Source organism: Talpa europaea, assembly GCF_964194135.1.
Source record: "Talpa europaea genome assembly, chromosome: 4".
NCBI lineage: Eukaryota > Metazoa > Chordata > Mammalia > Eulipotyphla > Talpidae > Talpa > Talpa europaea.
The window spans coordinates 103,192,404-103,209,915 of NC_140070.1; the positions used below are offsets into that span (position 1 = coordinate 103,192,404).

At 53.5% G+C, this 17,512-nt stretch overlaps 1 protein-coding gene across 2 annotated transcripts in view; it reads right to left on the bottom strand.

The window, feature by feature from the left end:
* Positions 1 to 249: 249 nt before the first annotated feature.
* Positions 250 to 17,512, bottom strand: part of SEMA5B (semaphorin 5B) — a gene marked incomplete at both ends in the record, with an annotated part of 46,149 nt that continues 28,886 nt past the window's right edge. The window contains 18 exons of one of the 2 annotated variants that reach the window (XM_084232250.1): positions 250 to 408; positions 613 to 818; positions 1,255 to 1,299; positions 1,589 to 1,738; positions 1,839 to 2,009; positions 2,510 to 2,728; positions 2,902 to 3,127; positions 3,395 to 3,542; positions 3,740 to 3,883; positions 5,012 to 5,193; positions 5,341 to 5,458; positions 9,371 to 9,578; positions 9,675 to 9,882; positions 10,997 to 11,132; positions 13,388 to 13,673; positions 14,337 to 14,550; positions 15,191 to 15,289; positions 15,642 to 15,704. In XM_084232250.1, coding sequence (XP_084088376.1) covers positions 250 to 408; positions 613 to 818; positions 1,255 to 1,299; positions 1,589 to 1,738; positions 1,839 to 2,009; positions 2,510 to 2,728; positions 2,902 to 3,127; positions 3,395 to 3,542; positions 3,740 to 3,883; positions 5,012 to 5,193; positions 5,341 to 5,458; positions 9,371 to 9,578; positions 9,675 to 9,882; positions 10,997 to 11,132; positions 13,388 to 13,673; positions 14,337 to 14,550; positions 15,191 to 15,289; positions 15,642 to 15,704 — 2,982 coding nt within the window. The remainder of the gene's footprint in view (positions 409 to 612; positions 819 to 1,254; positions 1,300 to 1,588; positions 1,739 to 1,838; positions 2,010 to 2,509; positions 2,729 to 2,901; positions 3,128 to 3,394; positions 3,543 to 3,739; positions 3,884 to 5,011; positions 5,194 to 5,340; positions 5,459 to 9,370; positions 9,579 to 9,674; positions 9,883 to 10,996; positions 11,133 to 13,387; positions 13,674 to 14,336; positions 14,551 to 15,190; positions 15,290 to 15,641; positions 15,705 to 17,512) is intronic. The other variant, XM_084232249.1, reaches the window with a different exon arrangement.

Below are 17,512 nucleotides of genomic sequence, written 5' to 3' on the forward strand. Positions count from 1 at the left end.
TGGGTTGAGGAGGCCATGAGAGACCTGGGCTGAGCTGGAACTGCAGCCATGTGCCAGCCTGAAGCCAGCCCTCTCCCTCATGGTCACCGCCAGCCAGAGCTCTTTAAAGCCGAATGGGACCCCCACAAGGCAAGGCAGCAAGTTCTTGGCCTAGTGCAGAAGGAGAAAACCCAAAGGACTCCATTGTCCCATCTCTAGCTGCTCTGTGCCTTAGGAAGGCAAGGCGCCCAAGTCCCCAGGACAGTGGTATCAGCTGTTGGGGAAGCACCGTTGTCCAGGTGAGGCCTCAGGCCGAAAGCTGTGTTTATTCAGTGGGCTTGGGTAGTAGGTGGTCGTGTACACATTGGTCTGCTGCAATGGGTAGAAGTTGGCTCTGTCATCCGGAATCAGGTTATTTTTGTTCAGGGTCTGTAGGAGAAATAATGAACCAGAGAGGAAGGGGTAATAGAGGTGGGGGAAGGGAACAGGCCAGAGCAAGATCAGGACCAGTCAGTCAAGAACATTCTGACTGCTGACAAGGGGTTCTATTTACAACGGCACTGCACCCTCTCTAGCACCTAGCCCAGGCTCAGCGCCATTGTACCTTTCTCCTTGCCGACTGCTTCTCCCTACCTTGAACTCCATGGGCGTGTACTTCTCATTCTTGGGGGTTCCTCCACCCTTGTAGTGCAGGTGGTTGGGGGTGGCAGGATGGACAAGTGTGGACTCTTGGGACTGGCGCTGGCAGTGTTGGCAGGATAGGTACACTGCCAAGGTCAGCAGCCCAGATCCCAGGAAGCAAGAGACACCCGTGGCCACCAGGTGGATGAGACTGAACCCTGAGAAAGGAAGAGGCAAGTTTGAGGAAAGGACCCTGTGAAGGAGAGCCTCCCCCTGCCTGCCAGCAGGAGGCCCTGAGGCATAAAGGATGGGGCTCTAAGACCAGAACCACAGAAACAAAAGGGTGGGCCAGACTGTCACCAGAGGCCTCTCTCAGGGCTCCCCCTGTGGTTTGGCTCAGAGGAGGCAACCTGAGGGTACAGAGTTTGGGTGATTCTTCTTGAATACTGTCTTTATGACCACTTCCTAGTTGGGGGACATGGATGGAACTGCCCAGAACCCCCTACCTACAGCCTAAAGCAGGGGAGAACCTCAACAAGGCTTGTCTGTCTGGAGAGAAAAGTGGAGACTCCAGATTTCAGAATGGAGTGGGTTGCTTCTTCAAGGTGGAGGGGTAGAAGGATGGGGTCGTGGGGTGACGCAGGCTCCTTTTACCTCCACAGCCAGTGGATTCCTCCACACTGGAGGCCGACAGGATCACTGTGGGAAGACAAGTGGATGTTAGGGGCAGGGAGGAGAGTTAGACCCTTGGGTCAGTACTGACTGTGGGACGGGGGCTTGGGGCCTTCATTCTCCTCCATCTGGACCCAGACCCCATCTCTAAGAAGGGAAGACCTATTGACGAGATACAAGGTGACAGGCCCAAAGTGTGTGCCCTCCCCAACCCTAGTGTTCCATCCTGCACCCCGAGTCATGCTCTGGAAGGGGAGGGCTGTTGGGGGCTCAGCACCCTGAGGGTTGGTGTAAAGGTGCTGGCTCAAGAGCCTACCAGGAATCTCGCTATAGAGGCAGGGGCGACTTTGGCTGCTGTTTCCAACACAAGTGCTGGGTCCTGGGACCAGCTCCTCACAGTGCCGGCTGCGGCTTTGGGCTCCGTCCTCCGTACATGCACTCCACTCAGACCATGGTGACCAGCCTTCTGTAGGTTTTGGGGTGGGACAAAGTTAACTGTTCAGGACTCCCTGGAGAGGACTGGGGGCTCCATGGTGGTCCCCAGCCCTGGTCCATTGCACTCCTACCTGGACAGGCCTCCGTGGCACACAGAGCCTCCTCTGTGTGCAGCCCGAGACAGATGTCCTCGCCTGGGGAGGGCGCTGGGCTAGTGCAGGAACGTGTGCGTTGATAGTGGCCGCCACCACAAGAGGCTGAGCAAGGGGACCATGAGGTCCAGCAGGACCAGGCACCCCGCACTGCGGGGGGATAAAGTATATGAGGGAGTTGCAGGTACAGGGAGTGGCCAAGACAGTTTGGGGCAGTCTAGCCCATTCCAGGCTAGGGTCCTCTGCCCTGGGCCACACCAACCTCAACGTCTGTGCCACCCCCACACTGCCCACTTCAAGGGTGGCCCCCTCCCCCTCAGGGGTGGCAGAGGGAAATGAAGCCTACAGAGGAGACATCAAACACCAACTCCAACTCCGATCAAGGTCCTTATCTGGCTAACCAGTTAGAGGAGAGAAAAGGGCCAGGAGGGTGAAGAAAGGCTCTGCTCACTGGGAGTTGCTGCTGTGTCCATGTTCAAGGCAAACAATCACTCCGTGGCCCCTTGCATAGAGCTTGTATAGAGGGAAGTCCCCTGGGCATGCAGTGTGGCTCCAGCAGGCCTGGGGGGCTGTAGACCAAGACTCCAAGGGTTGTGCGTGGGGGTGCGGGAGGGGGTGGCCCTGAGGGAGTTTGCTTAGGTAGCTGTTACCTGGACAAGCCTGGGGGTTGCAGTCCTGGTACTCGGTGGCGTCGCCCACGCAGGGTAGGCCCCCATTGCGGGGCTCCGGGCTCGTGCAGGTTCTCTTGCGGATGCGGAAGCCCAGCTCGCAGTCCCGGGAGCAGGACGACCACGGGCCCCAGGTGGCCCAGCCCCCGCTCAGGGTGTGTGGGGAGGTGCCCCCGCTGCGCAGAAGATCCTCCACTAGGGCTGGGGGGTGGAGGGCTGGCCTCAGAGTTGAGGGCAGCCCAGGGGCACCCCACCCAAACCCCCGGCCTCTCCACTTCTTCCAAACCGCGTGTTCTCTCCATCCAAAATGCTCCCACACCCCATCGCTCTGGGTCAGGGAGAGTGGTGGCGGGAGAGAAGGGCATGGGCTGTACCGTCGGTGTCACAGTCCCCGGAGCCATCTGCCGGACAGGTTCTGGTCTCCGTCCTCCTCTTGCCAAACTGCAGGCCGTGGGGGTCAGACAGGGGCGCACGGCACGTGAAGCGGAAGCGCTGCTCCTGCCGTGCCCCTCCCTGCGTCACGTTAACTGGCAGCCACGGTGTCCACGGCGTGTTGCGTCGCACTTCGGGGCAGCCGTCGGGGTTGCAGGTCTTGAACTCCTTCAGGAAGGAGCGGGTGCTGTTCCACTGCCCACAGGTCTCCAGGCCTGCCCTGCTCTCCAGTCTGCCTCCCGCGCCCCCGCACCTCTCCCTGCACCTCGGCTCTTGGTCTACACCTCCCGCCTTGGTCTACACCTCCCGCCTTGGTCTACACCTCCCGCCTTGGTCTACACCTCCCGCCTTGGTCTACACATCCCGCCTTGGTCTACACATCCCACCTTGGTCTACACATCCCTCGCCCTCCAGGGCCCCTCTTCCAGCGCTCACCACGCCGCAGCCTGGGCAGGAATTGCCGTTCTCGCAGGTCCGACGCCTCGATTGCACACCGCCCCCACAGTTGCTGCTGCACTTGCTCCATGAACCCCAAGATGCCCAGAAGATGGGTACTGGGCAAGGCGTGTTTTCATTACAGAACCTGCCAGGGGTGGGGGTGGGGGAGTATAGAGGGGGGTCATCATTAGCGGACTGGCCACTGCTTCCCAACAAGAGGTCACTAGGAATGCAAGCATCCTCAGGATCACCCGGAGAATCCAGGCCACTTTCTCCGGGGCATGGAAACTGAGTTCTCAGGGCAGCCTGTCCCAGGAACCCCCTAGTCACACCCTAGCTCACCGCTCCTCGCGGCTCTTGCCCACGCAGATGCGGCCTCCATGGCGGGGAGCAGGATTGCTGCAGCTTCGCTGGCGGACTTGGAATCCGATCCCGCAGGAAGTGCTGCACAGGGCCCACGGCGACCACGGGGTCCACGCTCCGTTCCTGGTGGGGCCGGGGCATGCAGAGATATAGAGCCCCCTGAACCCTAACTTCTTAGATGTAGTCTATATCTGGGAGTTGGACTTTGTATTGTTAGGAAATGCTAGACAGGCAGAAAATATCAACTGCTAGCCAGGTCACCTCAGACGTCATTTATTCCTTTATTTATTCCTTAAACACTCATTGGGCGTCTTCTTTTATGTATCAGGCTGTGCCCAGGATTAAGGCACAGTGGTAGACCATGGCCCATGCTTACAGGGGCAAAAAGACACATGCTGTGGGAAGGGCCCAGTCACCTTTATAATCTGCAGCCTTTGCTTCCCCCTCCTTGGCTGGCCAACCCTTGCATGCAAATCCCTGCTCTCTCCACCATCCTACCACTGTACGCACTGAGCCCCAGCTTCAGACGTCACTCACTTATGTCTCTGTTAACTCCAGTTTTCAAATTGGCTCTACCACTCCTGAGATATAAGCCTGGGCAAGTCACTGAGACCTCCTATGCCTCATAATGCTCTTATTTTGAAAGTAACAATAATGACTATTCTTACCCAGAGAGATTGTTGTGATGGTTTAATGAATAAGCGTATACAGAATTAAGTTATTTTAAAAGTATCCAAAAGTATGGCTTGTTATAGCCAATTTATGGGGTCCCCAGGTACTAGGCATTTAACCATCCCAGTAACCATCCAGGTCACAGTACGGGGCACTCTACTGAACCCTCACTTAGAGAAGCTCAGAGTGGGTTGGTGGTTCAGTCAAGGTCACACCTCCAGACAGTGACTTATCCAGGACTGGCACCACACATGCCTGCCTTACTACCATCCCATGCTGCCCTTGATGTTGGAAACAGCAAGGCTTATTGAGACTAAGATCTGTCTAGGGGTGACTGTCCAGCCACATTTGTCTCAAGAGACCCCACAAAGCAGAAACTTCTCTCCCACTGCCGTGGAACTCTCCCAGGACTCATGTTTCCCGCCTCAGGCATTAGCCACCGATCCAGTCACCCACAACCCTGAAGTAGTTTCCGTCCCTAGTGCTAACGCCTGGTTAGGGTACCTCATTTCCCCGACTGCCCCCCACAACTATGGTGGTCCAGGACAGCCATCACACAAGCCCTGTGTCCTTACATACCTGGAACAGTTGGCGATGTGGATGGCTGGTCCCAGACAGTCTTGGCCCCCACAACGGGGTTGGGGGGAGTCACAGGCTCGGGCCCGACATAGGCAAGAACCTGAGTTGTCCCCATCTAAGTGTTCACATGGCTGCCATGGTGACCATGGACCAAAGCCCCCATCCCGAGTCACATTCCGCACCTGTGGACAACACTGGGGGTAGGATCCCATCACACAAAGCAGGGTAGGGGAGGTATGAGGTGCCAGAGGACTTGGGGATACTGTTGGGGAGTCACAGCTCAAATTGGGGGAAGAGATCCAGGGCGGGGGAAATGAAGGGGTTCTCACAGGGCATGCTGTGATGTTCTGGGTCCAGAGGCTCATGTTGGAGCTCTCCTCAAGCGTGCTGCAACGTTGCTGCTTCCCGTCCCAGCCGCAGTACGGGTCCCGTGCCCCCAGACATGCCCTGCCAGACAGAAGTCCTGAGACACAAGCCCACTGGCCTCCCAGCCTCACTGCACCCCAAGAAGACACCTGCACCCTTCCCTCTGGGCACCTTTTCCATTCCGTTGCTCTCTGCCATAACAAGCTCATAGACCACCCACTTACTGTGTCATCATTTCAGCATTTCATAAGTACAAACTAATTTCATATAACAACCCAGTGAGGAAGGTACTGTCCTTTGCCCATGTTACACAGGGGACACTCAGAGAGCTGATCCAGGACTCACCTCCCTGCCCTCCAGGCCCACACACTTAACTAGGACAACTGACTTTCCTTCCCCAGGTCGGGTGTCCCTCACTCCTCATCTAGGGCCACGGAGAAGATCCAGAGAACAGAAATCCAAAGAGGTAGTGCCTTCCTGCCAGAAGCTATGAATACAGGTCATAAAACACCAGTGATGGAAAGGATCAGAAAGATGACCTGGAGCAGAAGTTTTCAACCCTGCAGATTAGAATCACTGAAGGAGCTTTAAAATACTGATACCTGGGCTGACCCAGGTAAGAATCTTGGGGGAAGGGGTATAAAAAGCTCCTAATGGGTTCTCCAGCCTGAGAACCACTGGGATCTATAAGACTGCCTTTCATTATATAAAGGAAGAAACAGTCTCAAGGAGGAGGCACCTTCCCAAGATCACATAATTATACCTCCCCAGACACTTGCCCACTCACGCTCCTGCCTCCTAGTGGGAGGCCGTGTCTGACCTCACACACTGAGTGAACATGGGACCTGCCTTCAAACACAGGCACAGGGTCAGGGACATCTGGGGACACTCCAGGGTGACCTGGGGCATCCACATGCTCCTGTTGCTCAATGGCAGGAACTAGAGTCGCATGTGTTGGCATCATGAGAACCAGCTCAGGGACCCAGGCTGGCCTGTCTGCAGTGACCCAGAAAAGGTAGAGGCTAGACACCAACGTATGCCCCGAATTCCTCTACTTCTGATATTCTGGAGCTCCTGGGCGTTTTCCCCTCAGCTCTCAGAAAGGGGTACCAAGCTCTCAAAGCAGCTGATATGGCACTACATAAGCACACAAATTAAATGACCAGGAAAAAAAGAAAAGAAGCAACCATGACTAGTGATAAATAATGATAATAAATAAGCTTCTATCCATCAAAAACAACTGTCTACCAGTAGAGTAAATGATTTTTGAACTGGTTAACACAAGATAAAAGCTACTTTTTTCATCTAGGTTCTAACCACATCTGAAACAATCATTCCCAGTCTTGATTGCAAATTACAGTCTTCTGGGGATCTTTTAAAAAGCTTAAGCAGCCAAACAAGGCTCTTCCCCCCACCCCCATATCTGGCTCAGGCCTGGGAATCTTTTAAACACTCCCGGGTGATACTAATGAAGAGCATAGCTGAGAACTGATGTTCCGAGCCCCTCTGTCAGGGTGCCCAGGACAAGAGATAATGTGTCTTGTCTTTCCAATCCATGAGATAATAAGAAAAGAGGGAAGAAAAACGCAGAGTAGAGGCTGACCCCAGGCCCTATTCCCTCTGCCTCTCTCACTCTCTCCTGCTCTCAGTTCAGCTGGAGAAGAAAGAAGAGACCAGATTCTCCGTGGACACGCTTGCTCCTGTTCCTCCCAGGACCCTGGCCACCTCCAGGGATATGCCAGCCACAACCCCTCCCCCTGGGGGGCCAGTGCCTGAACTTCCCTTGAGCATTTGTTACTTTTGGCCTAAGGCCTCTCTGAAGCTTACAGGAAGGGAACATTCTTAAGAAAATTGAAGCTGCAAGCAGAGGAGTTCCTGTGTATCTTTCACTTTGAGAATGGATGGCATTTGAGAGTCCCTTTCATAAAAGCAGTCATCAGCCCAGTGATATATCACCGTATCTTTTTCCCTGCAATGTCTGAAGCAGCCATTACAAAAAGGAACAGGTTCATTCCCCAGGCTTAGAGGCAGGACAGAGATGGATGGTGAAAGTGCAAGCAGGTGGATTCCAGCACCATGCAGCAATCGCTGCACAATGGGAGCTGTCCAGGGTTGAGGGCAGGAGCAAGTGGCTATTACTTAAGATGGCAGTGGAGGTGGGGCCAGGCATTCTGCCAGGAAGGGAGGCCTGGAAGATGCTCTGAACCACCTTCCTGAGTGAGCCTGGGTAGAGTGGACCCCTGCTCTAGGACAGTATGAAAGCCATGCTGGGGGTGGGGGGCACAGATAAAAACACCTGCTTTGCAGAGACCTGGTCTCACTCTGGCCAGGCCAGGGTCCTGGTTGTCCCTGTGGGGTTGAGATTTATTAGAGAGAAAGAAGGGGGCTGGCGATAAGCACCTAGATCCTGGGGAAATGTCCCGGGGCACTTCCTTTCCTCTCATCCCACTGTAGACCCCATTACTTCATACCTGGCTTGCAGCCACACTAGCTCATGCTGGCCAGCCAGCTGCCCCATGACAACGCTGTTTGCCACTATGTGACCATCTTTGTAAAACACCTACTCACGCTGCCTGTCAATTCCCTCCCCTGCTCAAGGACCACTTCATGCCCACGGTCACGGGATTCAAGTCAAAATCCTCCCCTGGCATTCTCAGCTGGCCTCAATCCAAGTTCTAATCCCCTCCCCCACTCCTCTCCTGCACCAGCCTCTTCTCAGCCAAATAATCAGTCAACTGAAGGATGGCTCATGTGTGAAAGGCCATTTTGTGCCTTGGGCTGGGTGCGGGCCCCTGGTGGAGTATGAAAAATCTTTAACACCTACTTTGCCTTTCAAGGATTTTCCACCTACTGGAAAAAAGAATAGTTTTCTCTCCCCACCCAGACATCTAGGGCTCTGTTGGAAATGAGAGTGTTCTAGGCCTACTTCATCTTGTCTTCACCTCTCACATCAACCACCCTGCAAAGTGCTTAGAGCACAGGAGTGCTTAGTGAATGTTTGGTGTTTTGCTGATGAAGATATATGTTGGGGCTGAGAGGAGCTTGAGTGTCTGCCCACTGCCCACCTACTCCCCCTCCATGGTTGTCACACCATGGTCAATACTTCCTCCCCTGCCCTCCACCCAGCTCCAGCACACCCCATTGAGATGGAGAACAACCCTTGGCAAAAGAGCTACCCTGTGTCTCCCAAATATCTAGGACAGATGGGCACAGCCAGAAGGGCTGTGTTGCAAAAGCCATAGGAGTCCTTGTGGCTTTGGCTGTGCCTGCTAAAGTCAGCTTACAATTATCTTGAAAATGAGGGGGTGTAGACTGGGGGAGTCTCAAGTGGTGGGAGTCTGAGCTATATTTCCATTTGACTTTGGAATAGCTTTTGTTTTCCCCTTAAATGCCAATGTCACTGTTGCCAAATTTGCAAATCTGCTTGAAACCAAGGTATGGAGAACTGAACTCAGGAGCAGTTGGGAAGCAAATGCAACTTCTCCCCAGGGTTCCACACCTCTGCCCACCCACACCAAGCCTCTCTGCCTCTTCTAAGGAGGGAAGGAAGGGGAGCAAAAAAAGACATGGTCTTCCACCTGCCCCCATGTTTGGGTAAAAAGTGCTGAGGTTTCAAAGATAAAGGCCTCTCTCTGCACTGAAGGGACTGAGAATAAATCAAGTGGGCTGGAGATGGCTGACAAACCCTAACTATGGGGCTGACAACAGGATAACGAGAGACACCATTTGCTTAGCACATTACTCGCCCCAGACAGTGATGAGTGGTTTATGCAGATTATCCCAATTAACCTTCACAAAAATGCTGCAGAAGTTTTGAGGAGGAAGCCAAGGTTCGGAGAGGTTGAATGACTGGTCCAAAGGTAATGATGACGGGGCCAGGATGGACCCCCAAGTGTACCAGACTCCAAAGCCCCTCCTTTCAAGCAACACCTCCCCAGAGGGATTGGCGAAGCCTGGAGGCCGCCCGCCCGCCCTCTCGCGGCGCCCGCTTACCCCTGGCTGCGGTAGGTGGCGCACCTCTCCAGCGGGACCCGCAGCACGCCGTCGCTCAGCCCCACGAAGAGCGCCCGCGCGCTGTGCAGTATCCGCAGGCTGCGCAGGGGCTCCTGGCGCCCGGGGGGCAGCACGTGCAGCTCCTCCAGGTAGCAGCCGCGGAGGCTGCGGCTCGCGGTGGAGAGCGCCTTCAGGATGGTGCCCGACTCTGGCAGGGCCAGATGAGAGTGGCTCAAACACCCTGGCACCTTGCAGCCCAGCCCCTGTGCCCACCCAAAGCCCCGGCTGGACGGGGCGGACTCACCGGTGCCGATGTACAGCACGTGGTAGAGCGTGTCCTTGGCCTGCACCAGGTCCACCACGAGGTGTGAGAAGCGCACGCTGTCCTGGGTGACACAGGGCTCGGGCGTCACTGGCTGCACGGCCTCGCTCATCAGGAACAAGCGTTGTGCGTCTTGCAGGCTGCGCTCTGTCAGGTTCTCGTTGGGGCCCACCTCGGGCAGAGTGCCGCACTGCCATGGGGGGGCAGGTTGCAGGTGCACTGTCACAGGGGCTGCTGTGATCCCCTGTACCCCTCCTTCAATTGTAACCCAGGTGGTCAGGGGTAGATTAGATTCTTCATCTGGTGACCACTACTAACATCCCTGCCGCCCACCTTGAACCCCTTTCTAGGGAGAAATACCTCTGGGGGGGTACCATGGGAAGAGGAAGGACCTGCCAGGGCTGGAGAGGAGGAGGGGGATATATGCAAAGGGAACTGTATTACCTAAAAATCCAGTTTATTTGAGTGTAGACAAGTGTTCTGTGACTTTATGCTGTTGCTGTATACCCTCCCCATGCCTATCCCATGGCAGGCCAAGCCCTGACCGCCCTCTCCTCATCCCTATCCTACCAGCTAAATATTATGCCCTTTAATCAAAGCTGAAACACAACTGCCATTTATTGAGCACCTACTCTACTCCAGATATGGTGTTGGTGCATTTCAACCACGGAACGTTACCTGTGATTGACAGTATTATCCCTTCATGTCAGATAAGGAAAAAGAGACTCAAGGAGGTTGGGTGACTTGTCCAAGATCACTCGGTCAGAATTGTCAGGCCGCAAAGCCAGAGATCTTTACTGCTCCACAGGGCCCCTCTGGGGCAGGTGGTTGGGTGGATATGAAAGTCTACCATCAGACTTCCTTAGCTCATTGGCTCCTTCCCTCTTCCATCACAACACTGGGGATAATCACAGTGTTGTCCTGACCACTCCTAGCATCCAGAAACCCTACAAACATTAGTACCCACACTGGGTAGACTGCACACGAACTTCAGCTATAACTCCTGAATACTGGCCAGGAGCCCATGAATGTTGTTCTGCTCCCCTGCACTGGGTAGAACTGAGTTCCCACCTCCTGGAGCAACGGGGTTACATTCAGAGGTGACTCAGAGGGTGCAGCCTTGCTCTGTGTCCCACTCCACTTCCCTTCTCACACCATAGCCTTTGATGTCACCACCGTCTGAGGGAACATAGAGGACCCCCCACGTGGGCATAAGCCAGCAGCAGCAGGTTTGCATTAAGCAGGTGGGAATCAGCTTGTGGTGGGTAGTCTGGAGAAGGGACAAAGGAGAAGTGAAGCTGTACCTGGAAATTGGGGATGGGGTTGGCGATGGGGAGCCAGGCAGCCCTGGGGTTCTCCTGGTAGCGAAACGGGCCATTGAAAGCCTGGGAGATTGCACTGAGGTTGAAGGCGCAGACAGCAGAAGCTGCGATGCTATTTCTGAAAGGCAAGATATCGGGGGATGCCGCCCTCCCTGTAAGTAAGCACCCTCCCCCACAGCCAGCTGGGGTACAGCTCCAAGGCTTATTAAGTGTCGATAGTGAGCCTGGTGCCTTCCACACCATGGGGTGTCTCAGAAGGAGAAGACCTGGTCCCCACACTCTAGGAACCCTCTAGGAAAGAGAGACCCACTGGTGAGAAGCACAACAGTCCTGTGCTGCTTGCACATCTTCTTCCCTTCTCTGTGAGTGTGGTCAGTGGTTTTTGAACATTGTAGTCATGGTCTACTTAAGAAGTACACTTTATATTACAGCTCAGTATAACACAGAGACATGCACGTACACACATCTGCAGTGAGTTTCCAGGAAACAGTATTTTTACTAAATACGTTATCTTCTGATATCTTTATTCCATTCTATTCTGTTTTATTTAACATTTTTTGTTTTTTAAAAAGTTGGTTACCAAGCCCCTATTTATGCCACAGCCTGTAACATTCTACACCAGATGAACTGGAAGACCCTTTGCAGTCAAGGAATCAGACATTTCTGAGTATGATGTGAATAGTTCACAGAGATAATTCCACTATACCAGTTGGCTCCAGTTCCGTTCTCAGCTTTAGTCTCTCCCAAATGTGTTTTTCTCTCCCCCTCTGTTTGACCTTGGCTGTCTTCGCCTCCTCCAGGTGTGCTGCGTCGTCCTCCTGGCTGGCGCCCTGCAGCCTGTCTAGTCTTCTCTAATCCATTCTCCACACACAGGCAGAGTGAGCATTTCAAAATGCACAACCCAGCTGGTTGCTGGCCTGCTTCAAACCCTTCAGTACCTTCTCCTTGCTCTTAAGATAAAGATCAAAACCTTTAAGGCAGTCTACAAGGCCCGCTGGGCATAATCCTATCTACCTGCCTCCTCTCAAGTCTTTTTCCCCTTTATGCTCCAGGCTCCTGCTATGCTGGGCTCCATTTATTCCTTAAGTGTTTAAATGCATTGTTCCCTAGGACCAGAATGCGTCTCTTCCTTAGTTAATTTCCACTCATCCTGTAGACATCACTTCCTACAGGAAGCCTTCCTTGATCAACACCCCCCCCATACTGTTAGAGGCTTCCCTGTACACTTCTCTTTCTTTTTGCAGCATTTATCACAGTTAAAACTGGCACTTAATAACTATTCTGCCTAGAATGTTAGTCCTTTAAGGGCAGATCCAGGTCTGCTCTTCTTCATTGGTGCCCCCCTTTGGCACCCCACCACAGCAAGCACCTGGCTTGGAGAAGATACACCATAAATAACCTATTTATAATCCATACTAATATCGTCACTTTCCCTTGATGCTCTCCAGCCTCTCCTGCCCTTTGCTCATGGCTACACATGTTCTGGTGCTGAACTCATGGCTGGTGATAAGGTCCTAGTTGTCAGCTCCTGGACTGTGTGGGCTGTGCTGCATCTGGCTTGGATGGCCTCTCTGCTCTCACTTCCCAGCCTTTCGTTCATTCTTGTCCATCCCCTCAGAACATCCTCCCTATTGCTAACTTGGCCTTCATCCAGTGCCTAAACCTGGGCCCCAAGCTAAGCGAATGCCACCCTATGGCTCATTCATTTCTGATGTCCTTACAAAGAACGCTGCTCAGCTTCCTGTACAACAAATGCTTTCCTTGGTCTCTGCTGCCCATTCAGCATTGCCTATAGGAGAATCACCCTATTGGGCCAACCTTTACCTAGAGGGAGGCAGTGGGAGGAGGGCTCATGATCTCCACGCAGCCACCCTTCTTCACCCCTAGGAAACAGAAGCAGTTCTAACTCCCAGCCAGTGTTTTCCACTGCAGTCAGGCTTGCCAGAAAATTCTGCTGGCTAGATTTAGGAGGATCAAGCAGTACTGGGGTTGGTAGAGAAAGTAAAGCATCCCCTCTGAGCCTCCCTGATGGGCTGTTGCCCGGCCCTCTGGGAACTGCCATTGCCTCATTTACAGCAGGCTGCTTCACTTTCATTATCAAGGGTTCTTCCTTCATGGAGCCAAAATCCGGCTCCGTTCACTTTCTCCTATCTGACTGAGACCTGTGCATCACAGCAATCCAAGAGCTTACCACTCCAGAGGCAGCAAGACACACAGTCCTCATCCATCGGGTGCAGAAGGCACAACATTCCCATTTTACAGAAAGAGAAACAAGGGCAAGAGACAGACTTGCCTGAGCCCACAAGGCTGGGAGGCCAGGTCCCAGCATGCCCTGGACATCACAGGGAGGGGTGGCAGAGGGTGGGGACTCACACGTTGGTGGTGAAGACCCCGTAGATGAGGTCCTGCTCGGGGAGGTGGAAGGCACTCTGCAGCTCGTTGTAGTAGAAGGGGACCTCGCCTGGGCGTGAGCAGTTGAGCCGGGCCTTCATGAATGTGGTCCACGTGTCTTCCAGCAGGAAGCGGCCCCCCACGTCGTTCTTGCACACGCGGGCCACCCGAGAATACACAGTGCGCCCACAGTCATGTTCCACCGCGTTCTCCCGCAGGAAGAAGTAGGCAAACAACCCGATATCATAGGCTGCCACGAAGTTTGGTTCTGGGGGCAGAAAAGGAGCAGGGGGTGGGTCAGGTCAAGGGGGCAGAGTTGGGAGGGAGGAATAGATTATTGCCATTTTTCCAGACAATATCCTAACACTCCACAAGTTTGATGACCCAAAGGTTCTGATCCCACCTCCAATCCAAAGTGCAATTATAGCAATATTTAACGTGTGTTGCTGAGCATTCGCCATATATCAGACACTATTATTAGTACTTTACACGAATTAGCCCATTTGGTCCTCATAACAACCTGTGGGGTAAGTACTATGATTGTCTCCATATTATAGGTGAGAACATGTGGCACAGAGAGGTTAAGAACTTGCTCAAGGCCACACAGCTAGTTAGTGGAGAGCAGGGATTCAACTTTAAGAGAAAAGACACTCATGCCACCCTCCTCCAATCTCTTCTTTCCCACAAAATTTTCTCCTAATTAATACCTGACTCCTTCTCTCCCCTCCTAGGCTGCCCTCCAGCTGTTCTGGGTCTTTATGGCATTTTGTGATTTCTTCCAGAATCCAGCTCTGCCATTCTATGGTTCTAAGGCAAGCATCTGCTCCACTCTGGACTTCTCAATGAAGTGAGGCAGAAAGGACTGATAGGGGGTCAGGATGGGCAGAGTCAGAAATAGAGGAGCCCCCATCCCAAGGCTGGGCCTCTTTACCATTGAGCCACTTGGAGTTATACTGGGCAGTGCGCAGTGGCGGCCCACTGCCCAAGCTGCGGTAGATGGCGGGGTCCCGCCCTGAGAAGTCGATGACTGTGGCCGCATAGAGCTCTCCCTGGGAGGAGATGACAGCTGTGGAGTTGTGGCGTGGGTCGTACGGGCAGCGGGCCACACCATTGATCTTCTCCATTGTCCGGCTGAGGTTCCCCACCTGGGGACAACAGGAGATGGGGGAGATTTATCCCTGAGGCCCCAGAGCTGTGTGCTCTTCCCATCCTGGAGTGTTTTTTCCCTCTGGCCCCCGGTCTCACTGGGCCTTTCCGGATCTTCAGCTTCTGCCTTGTCACTGACCACCCCACAGTGGCTCTGAGGGAGCAGCCATCATGGAGGAGGGAGGTTGTATCAGGAGCTCCCTCTGCCTCTGGCTCCTGTCCCCCCATTCAGGACCCTCCAAGGTAAGTCTGAATGACAAAATAAAGGAGGCCCAGTTAAGCTGAATTTCAATGAATAATTTTTTAGTATAAGTATGTCCCAAATTTGCATAAGATATACTTATGCTAAAATACCATTTGTTGGTGAGGATGGTGCGGTGACACACATCTGAAGAGGTGTGAAACTATACTTCTAAATCAGTGTCGTAAAACAATGATATCACAATAAAAATACAATATAAGTATATAAATAAATAAGAATATCATTTGGTGTTTATCTGAAAATCCGATGTACCTGGGCGTCCTTTTTTTGTTTTCATTTACTTACTTGCTTAATTTGACAACCTCGCCCCAAGGCAGTGTGCCTGGGAGACAGAATCTCTTGGCGCCCCCCTTCTGGTCTCCTGCTAGCCCTCCCACCTGTCTGCTGGAGCACACTGGGGAGAAGGCATTGGTCCCACACAGGAACACTTTCCGGCCGGCGACTATCAGGACTCTCACGTAGTTCTGACACTCCTCCTGAAGCAAGAAGGGAAAGCAATAGAGGGACAGCTCTCCAGATGGGGCTCTGGGTGTCTTTCCTTACTGCACCATGGAAGCCCGCGAATATTCAAAAACACTTCCCTCTGCTCCAGATCTACCCTGCTCCAAGATTCAGGCTGTTCCTAGCGACAGCCCCTCCACCCACACCTCCCGGCCTGTTGTCTCTCTGGTCACTGTCCCTTCCAGATGTGAGCACTGCATCCCCACAAAGCCAGAACCTCCTGCCTCCCATCTGGGTCTCGTGCTCATAGGTGCTCCCCGCCGCTCCAGTCCCTGATCACAGCCTCTTGCCAGCTCCTGGCCAGCCTGACCAGCCCTGGCCACATACCTCGGTCTTCCCTTTGCTTTGGCAGGAGCGGCGCGTGTCCTCGTTGGAGGACCACTCTGTGGCCTGTGGGAGGAGCACACAAACCTTAGGCGGCTGAGCCACTCAAGAGCAGGCAGCAGCCGGGGTCTGCAGTGACAGGAAGAGGGAGGGTCGTGTCAGCCTGCAGGGTAAGGACTCATTACTTGCAGAGGGCTGCCAGATCTCCCTACCCAATGTGCACCCCCTTGAGCTAACACCCTCCCCATCTTCACGGGTCAGAGGCTCCTAAGTAACAGCTCTTCCTCCCCGCATGCACATGGCAACCCTGTCCTAGGCCCTCCCAATGCTCTCCTTTCCCAGGTAAGCCAGGGAGCTGGAAGTGGCCAAGGGACCTTCACTCCCACTTCAGGCCCTGAGTAGGAGATAGGAAATATGCCCCATTACGTGTCAGATGTCCCCAAGATGTGTGGGAGGCAGGGAGAAAAGCTAGATTTGCTTTCCTTAGAGACAGGAGATCTATTAAATGTTCTCACTACAACCCTGCAAAGTAGTTTTGTTTTGCTTTTTTCTTAGGCGATTAGGAAACCTGGGTCTGTGACTTGCTGTGGGTGGGTGGTAGAGGAGGATCAGAACCACATTCCTTACTGTGCATTTTTGTTCTTTCTCTAACTGTCTCCAGGATTTCAGACTTTCCTTGTAGCGTCACTCATGCTCTGAGGGGGTCATGTGTTGGGGGAGGGGGACACAGCTTTTATTCAGGGACCCAAAGGACATTACCATGTTCCTCAGTGCCCGTGGCATTAGGAGAGGGTGTTCCCCACCCAGGATCCTACCTTCCCCTTCATTTCTTCTGTCTCTCCTCTCTGCCAGCCGTCCTAGCCTCCGAAGAGCAGCTGGAGGGAGCAGTGATACTCTTCACATGCACACAATGTCAACAGCCCTGGCATGTGGCTCATTAACATTTTTGGGTCACATGTATATACATGAACCATCTACCTGTCCTGGGAGAGGCCCTCCGCAAGCAGCTCTCCTGTCCAAATGGGACTGGGGGAGAGCCCCTCACTCCTCACTTTTAAATTTCTAACAAAGCTCCTTCTAGTGTGAAGTGGCTGCCGAACAGCAGCAAGAGCCAGGTGTGGGAGGAGAAAAGTGCCTGGGAGGGAGCAGCAGTTCGGCTCTTTGCTTTCCAGGGCAGGCAGCCATAGGACAGGTGCCTAGGGGCAAAGGGAGGCTCACTTGTGCAGACCCTGGATTCAGCAGCTGGTGATGACTTGGTCACCAGACCCAAGAGCAGGCTGGGTTCATCCTACATGCCTGGCCGGAAGCTTCAGCCTCTGCTCCCAGACCTTAGAGAAGCGCAAATGATCTCTGCATTGATCACAGAGCCATGTGGGTCTTCTGAACAGAAATAATGGAGCCACTGTCATACTCAGGACCCCACCGGCTCCCAGACTAAGCCTGATGTGAGAAAATAAGACCTCATAAACAAGAAACCTCGGGGCTTCTATGGCAGAAAAGAGCAATGACACCCCCCCGCCTGCCAAACACTGCAAGTATTGGACAGTGGGCAGCTGCAGGGGGTGCTTTCAGGGTTTCTGAGTACAGGGACATATTGGAGGTTTCAGCCTTGTTCCTAAAGGGGAGGGGGTGTGGGAATCTCAGTGAGTTGGGAGGGGGCAAGTATGTACAATAGTAAAGAGTCTGATAAAGTCACGTTGTGCTGAACACCAGGACAGGCACTGGGCGGGCACCTGGCCACCTCTCTCTGATCCTCAACACAATCAGGAAAACACTTAGCCTTTTGCCTGTTTTACAGGTGAGAAAATGAAGCTCAGAGAGGCTGAGCAATTTCCCCAAGGTCATAAAGCCAGTAAGCAACAAACCCAAGATGC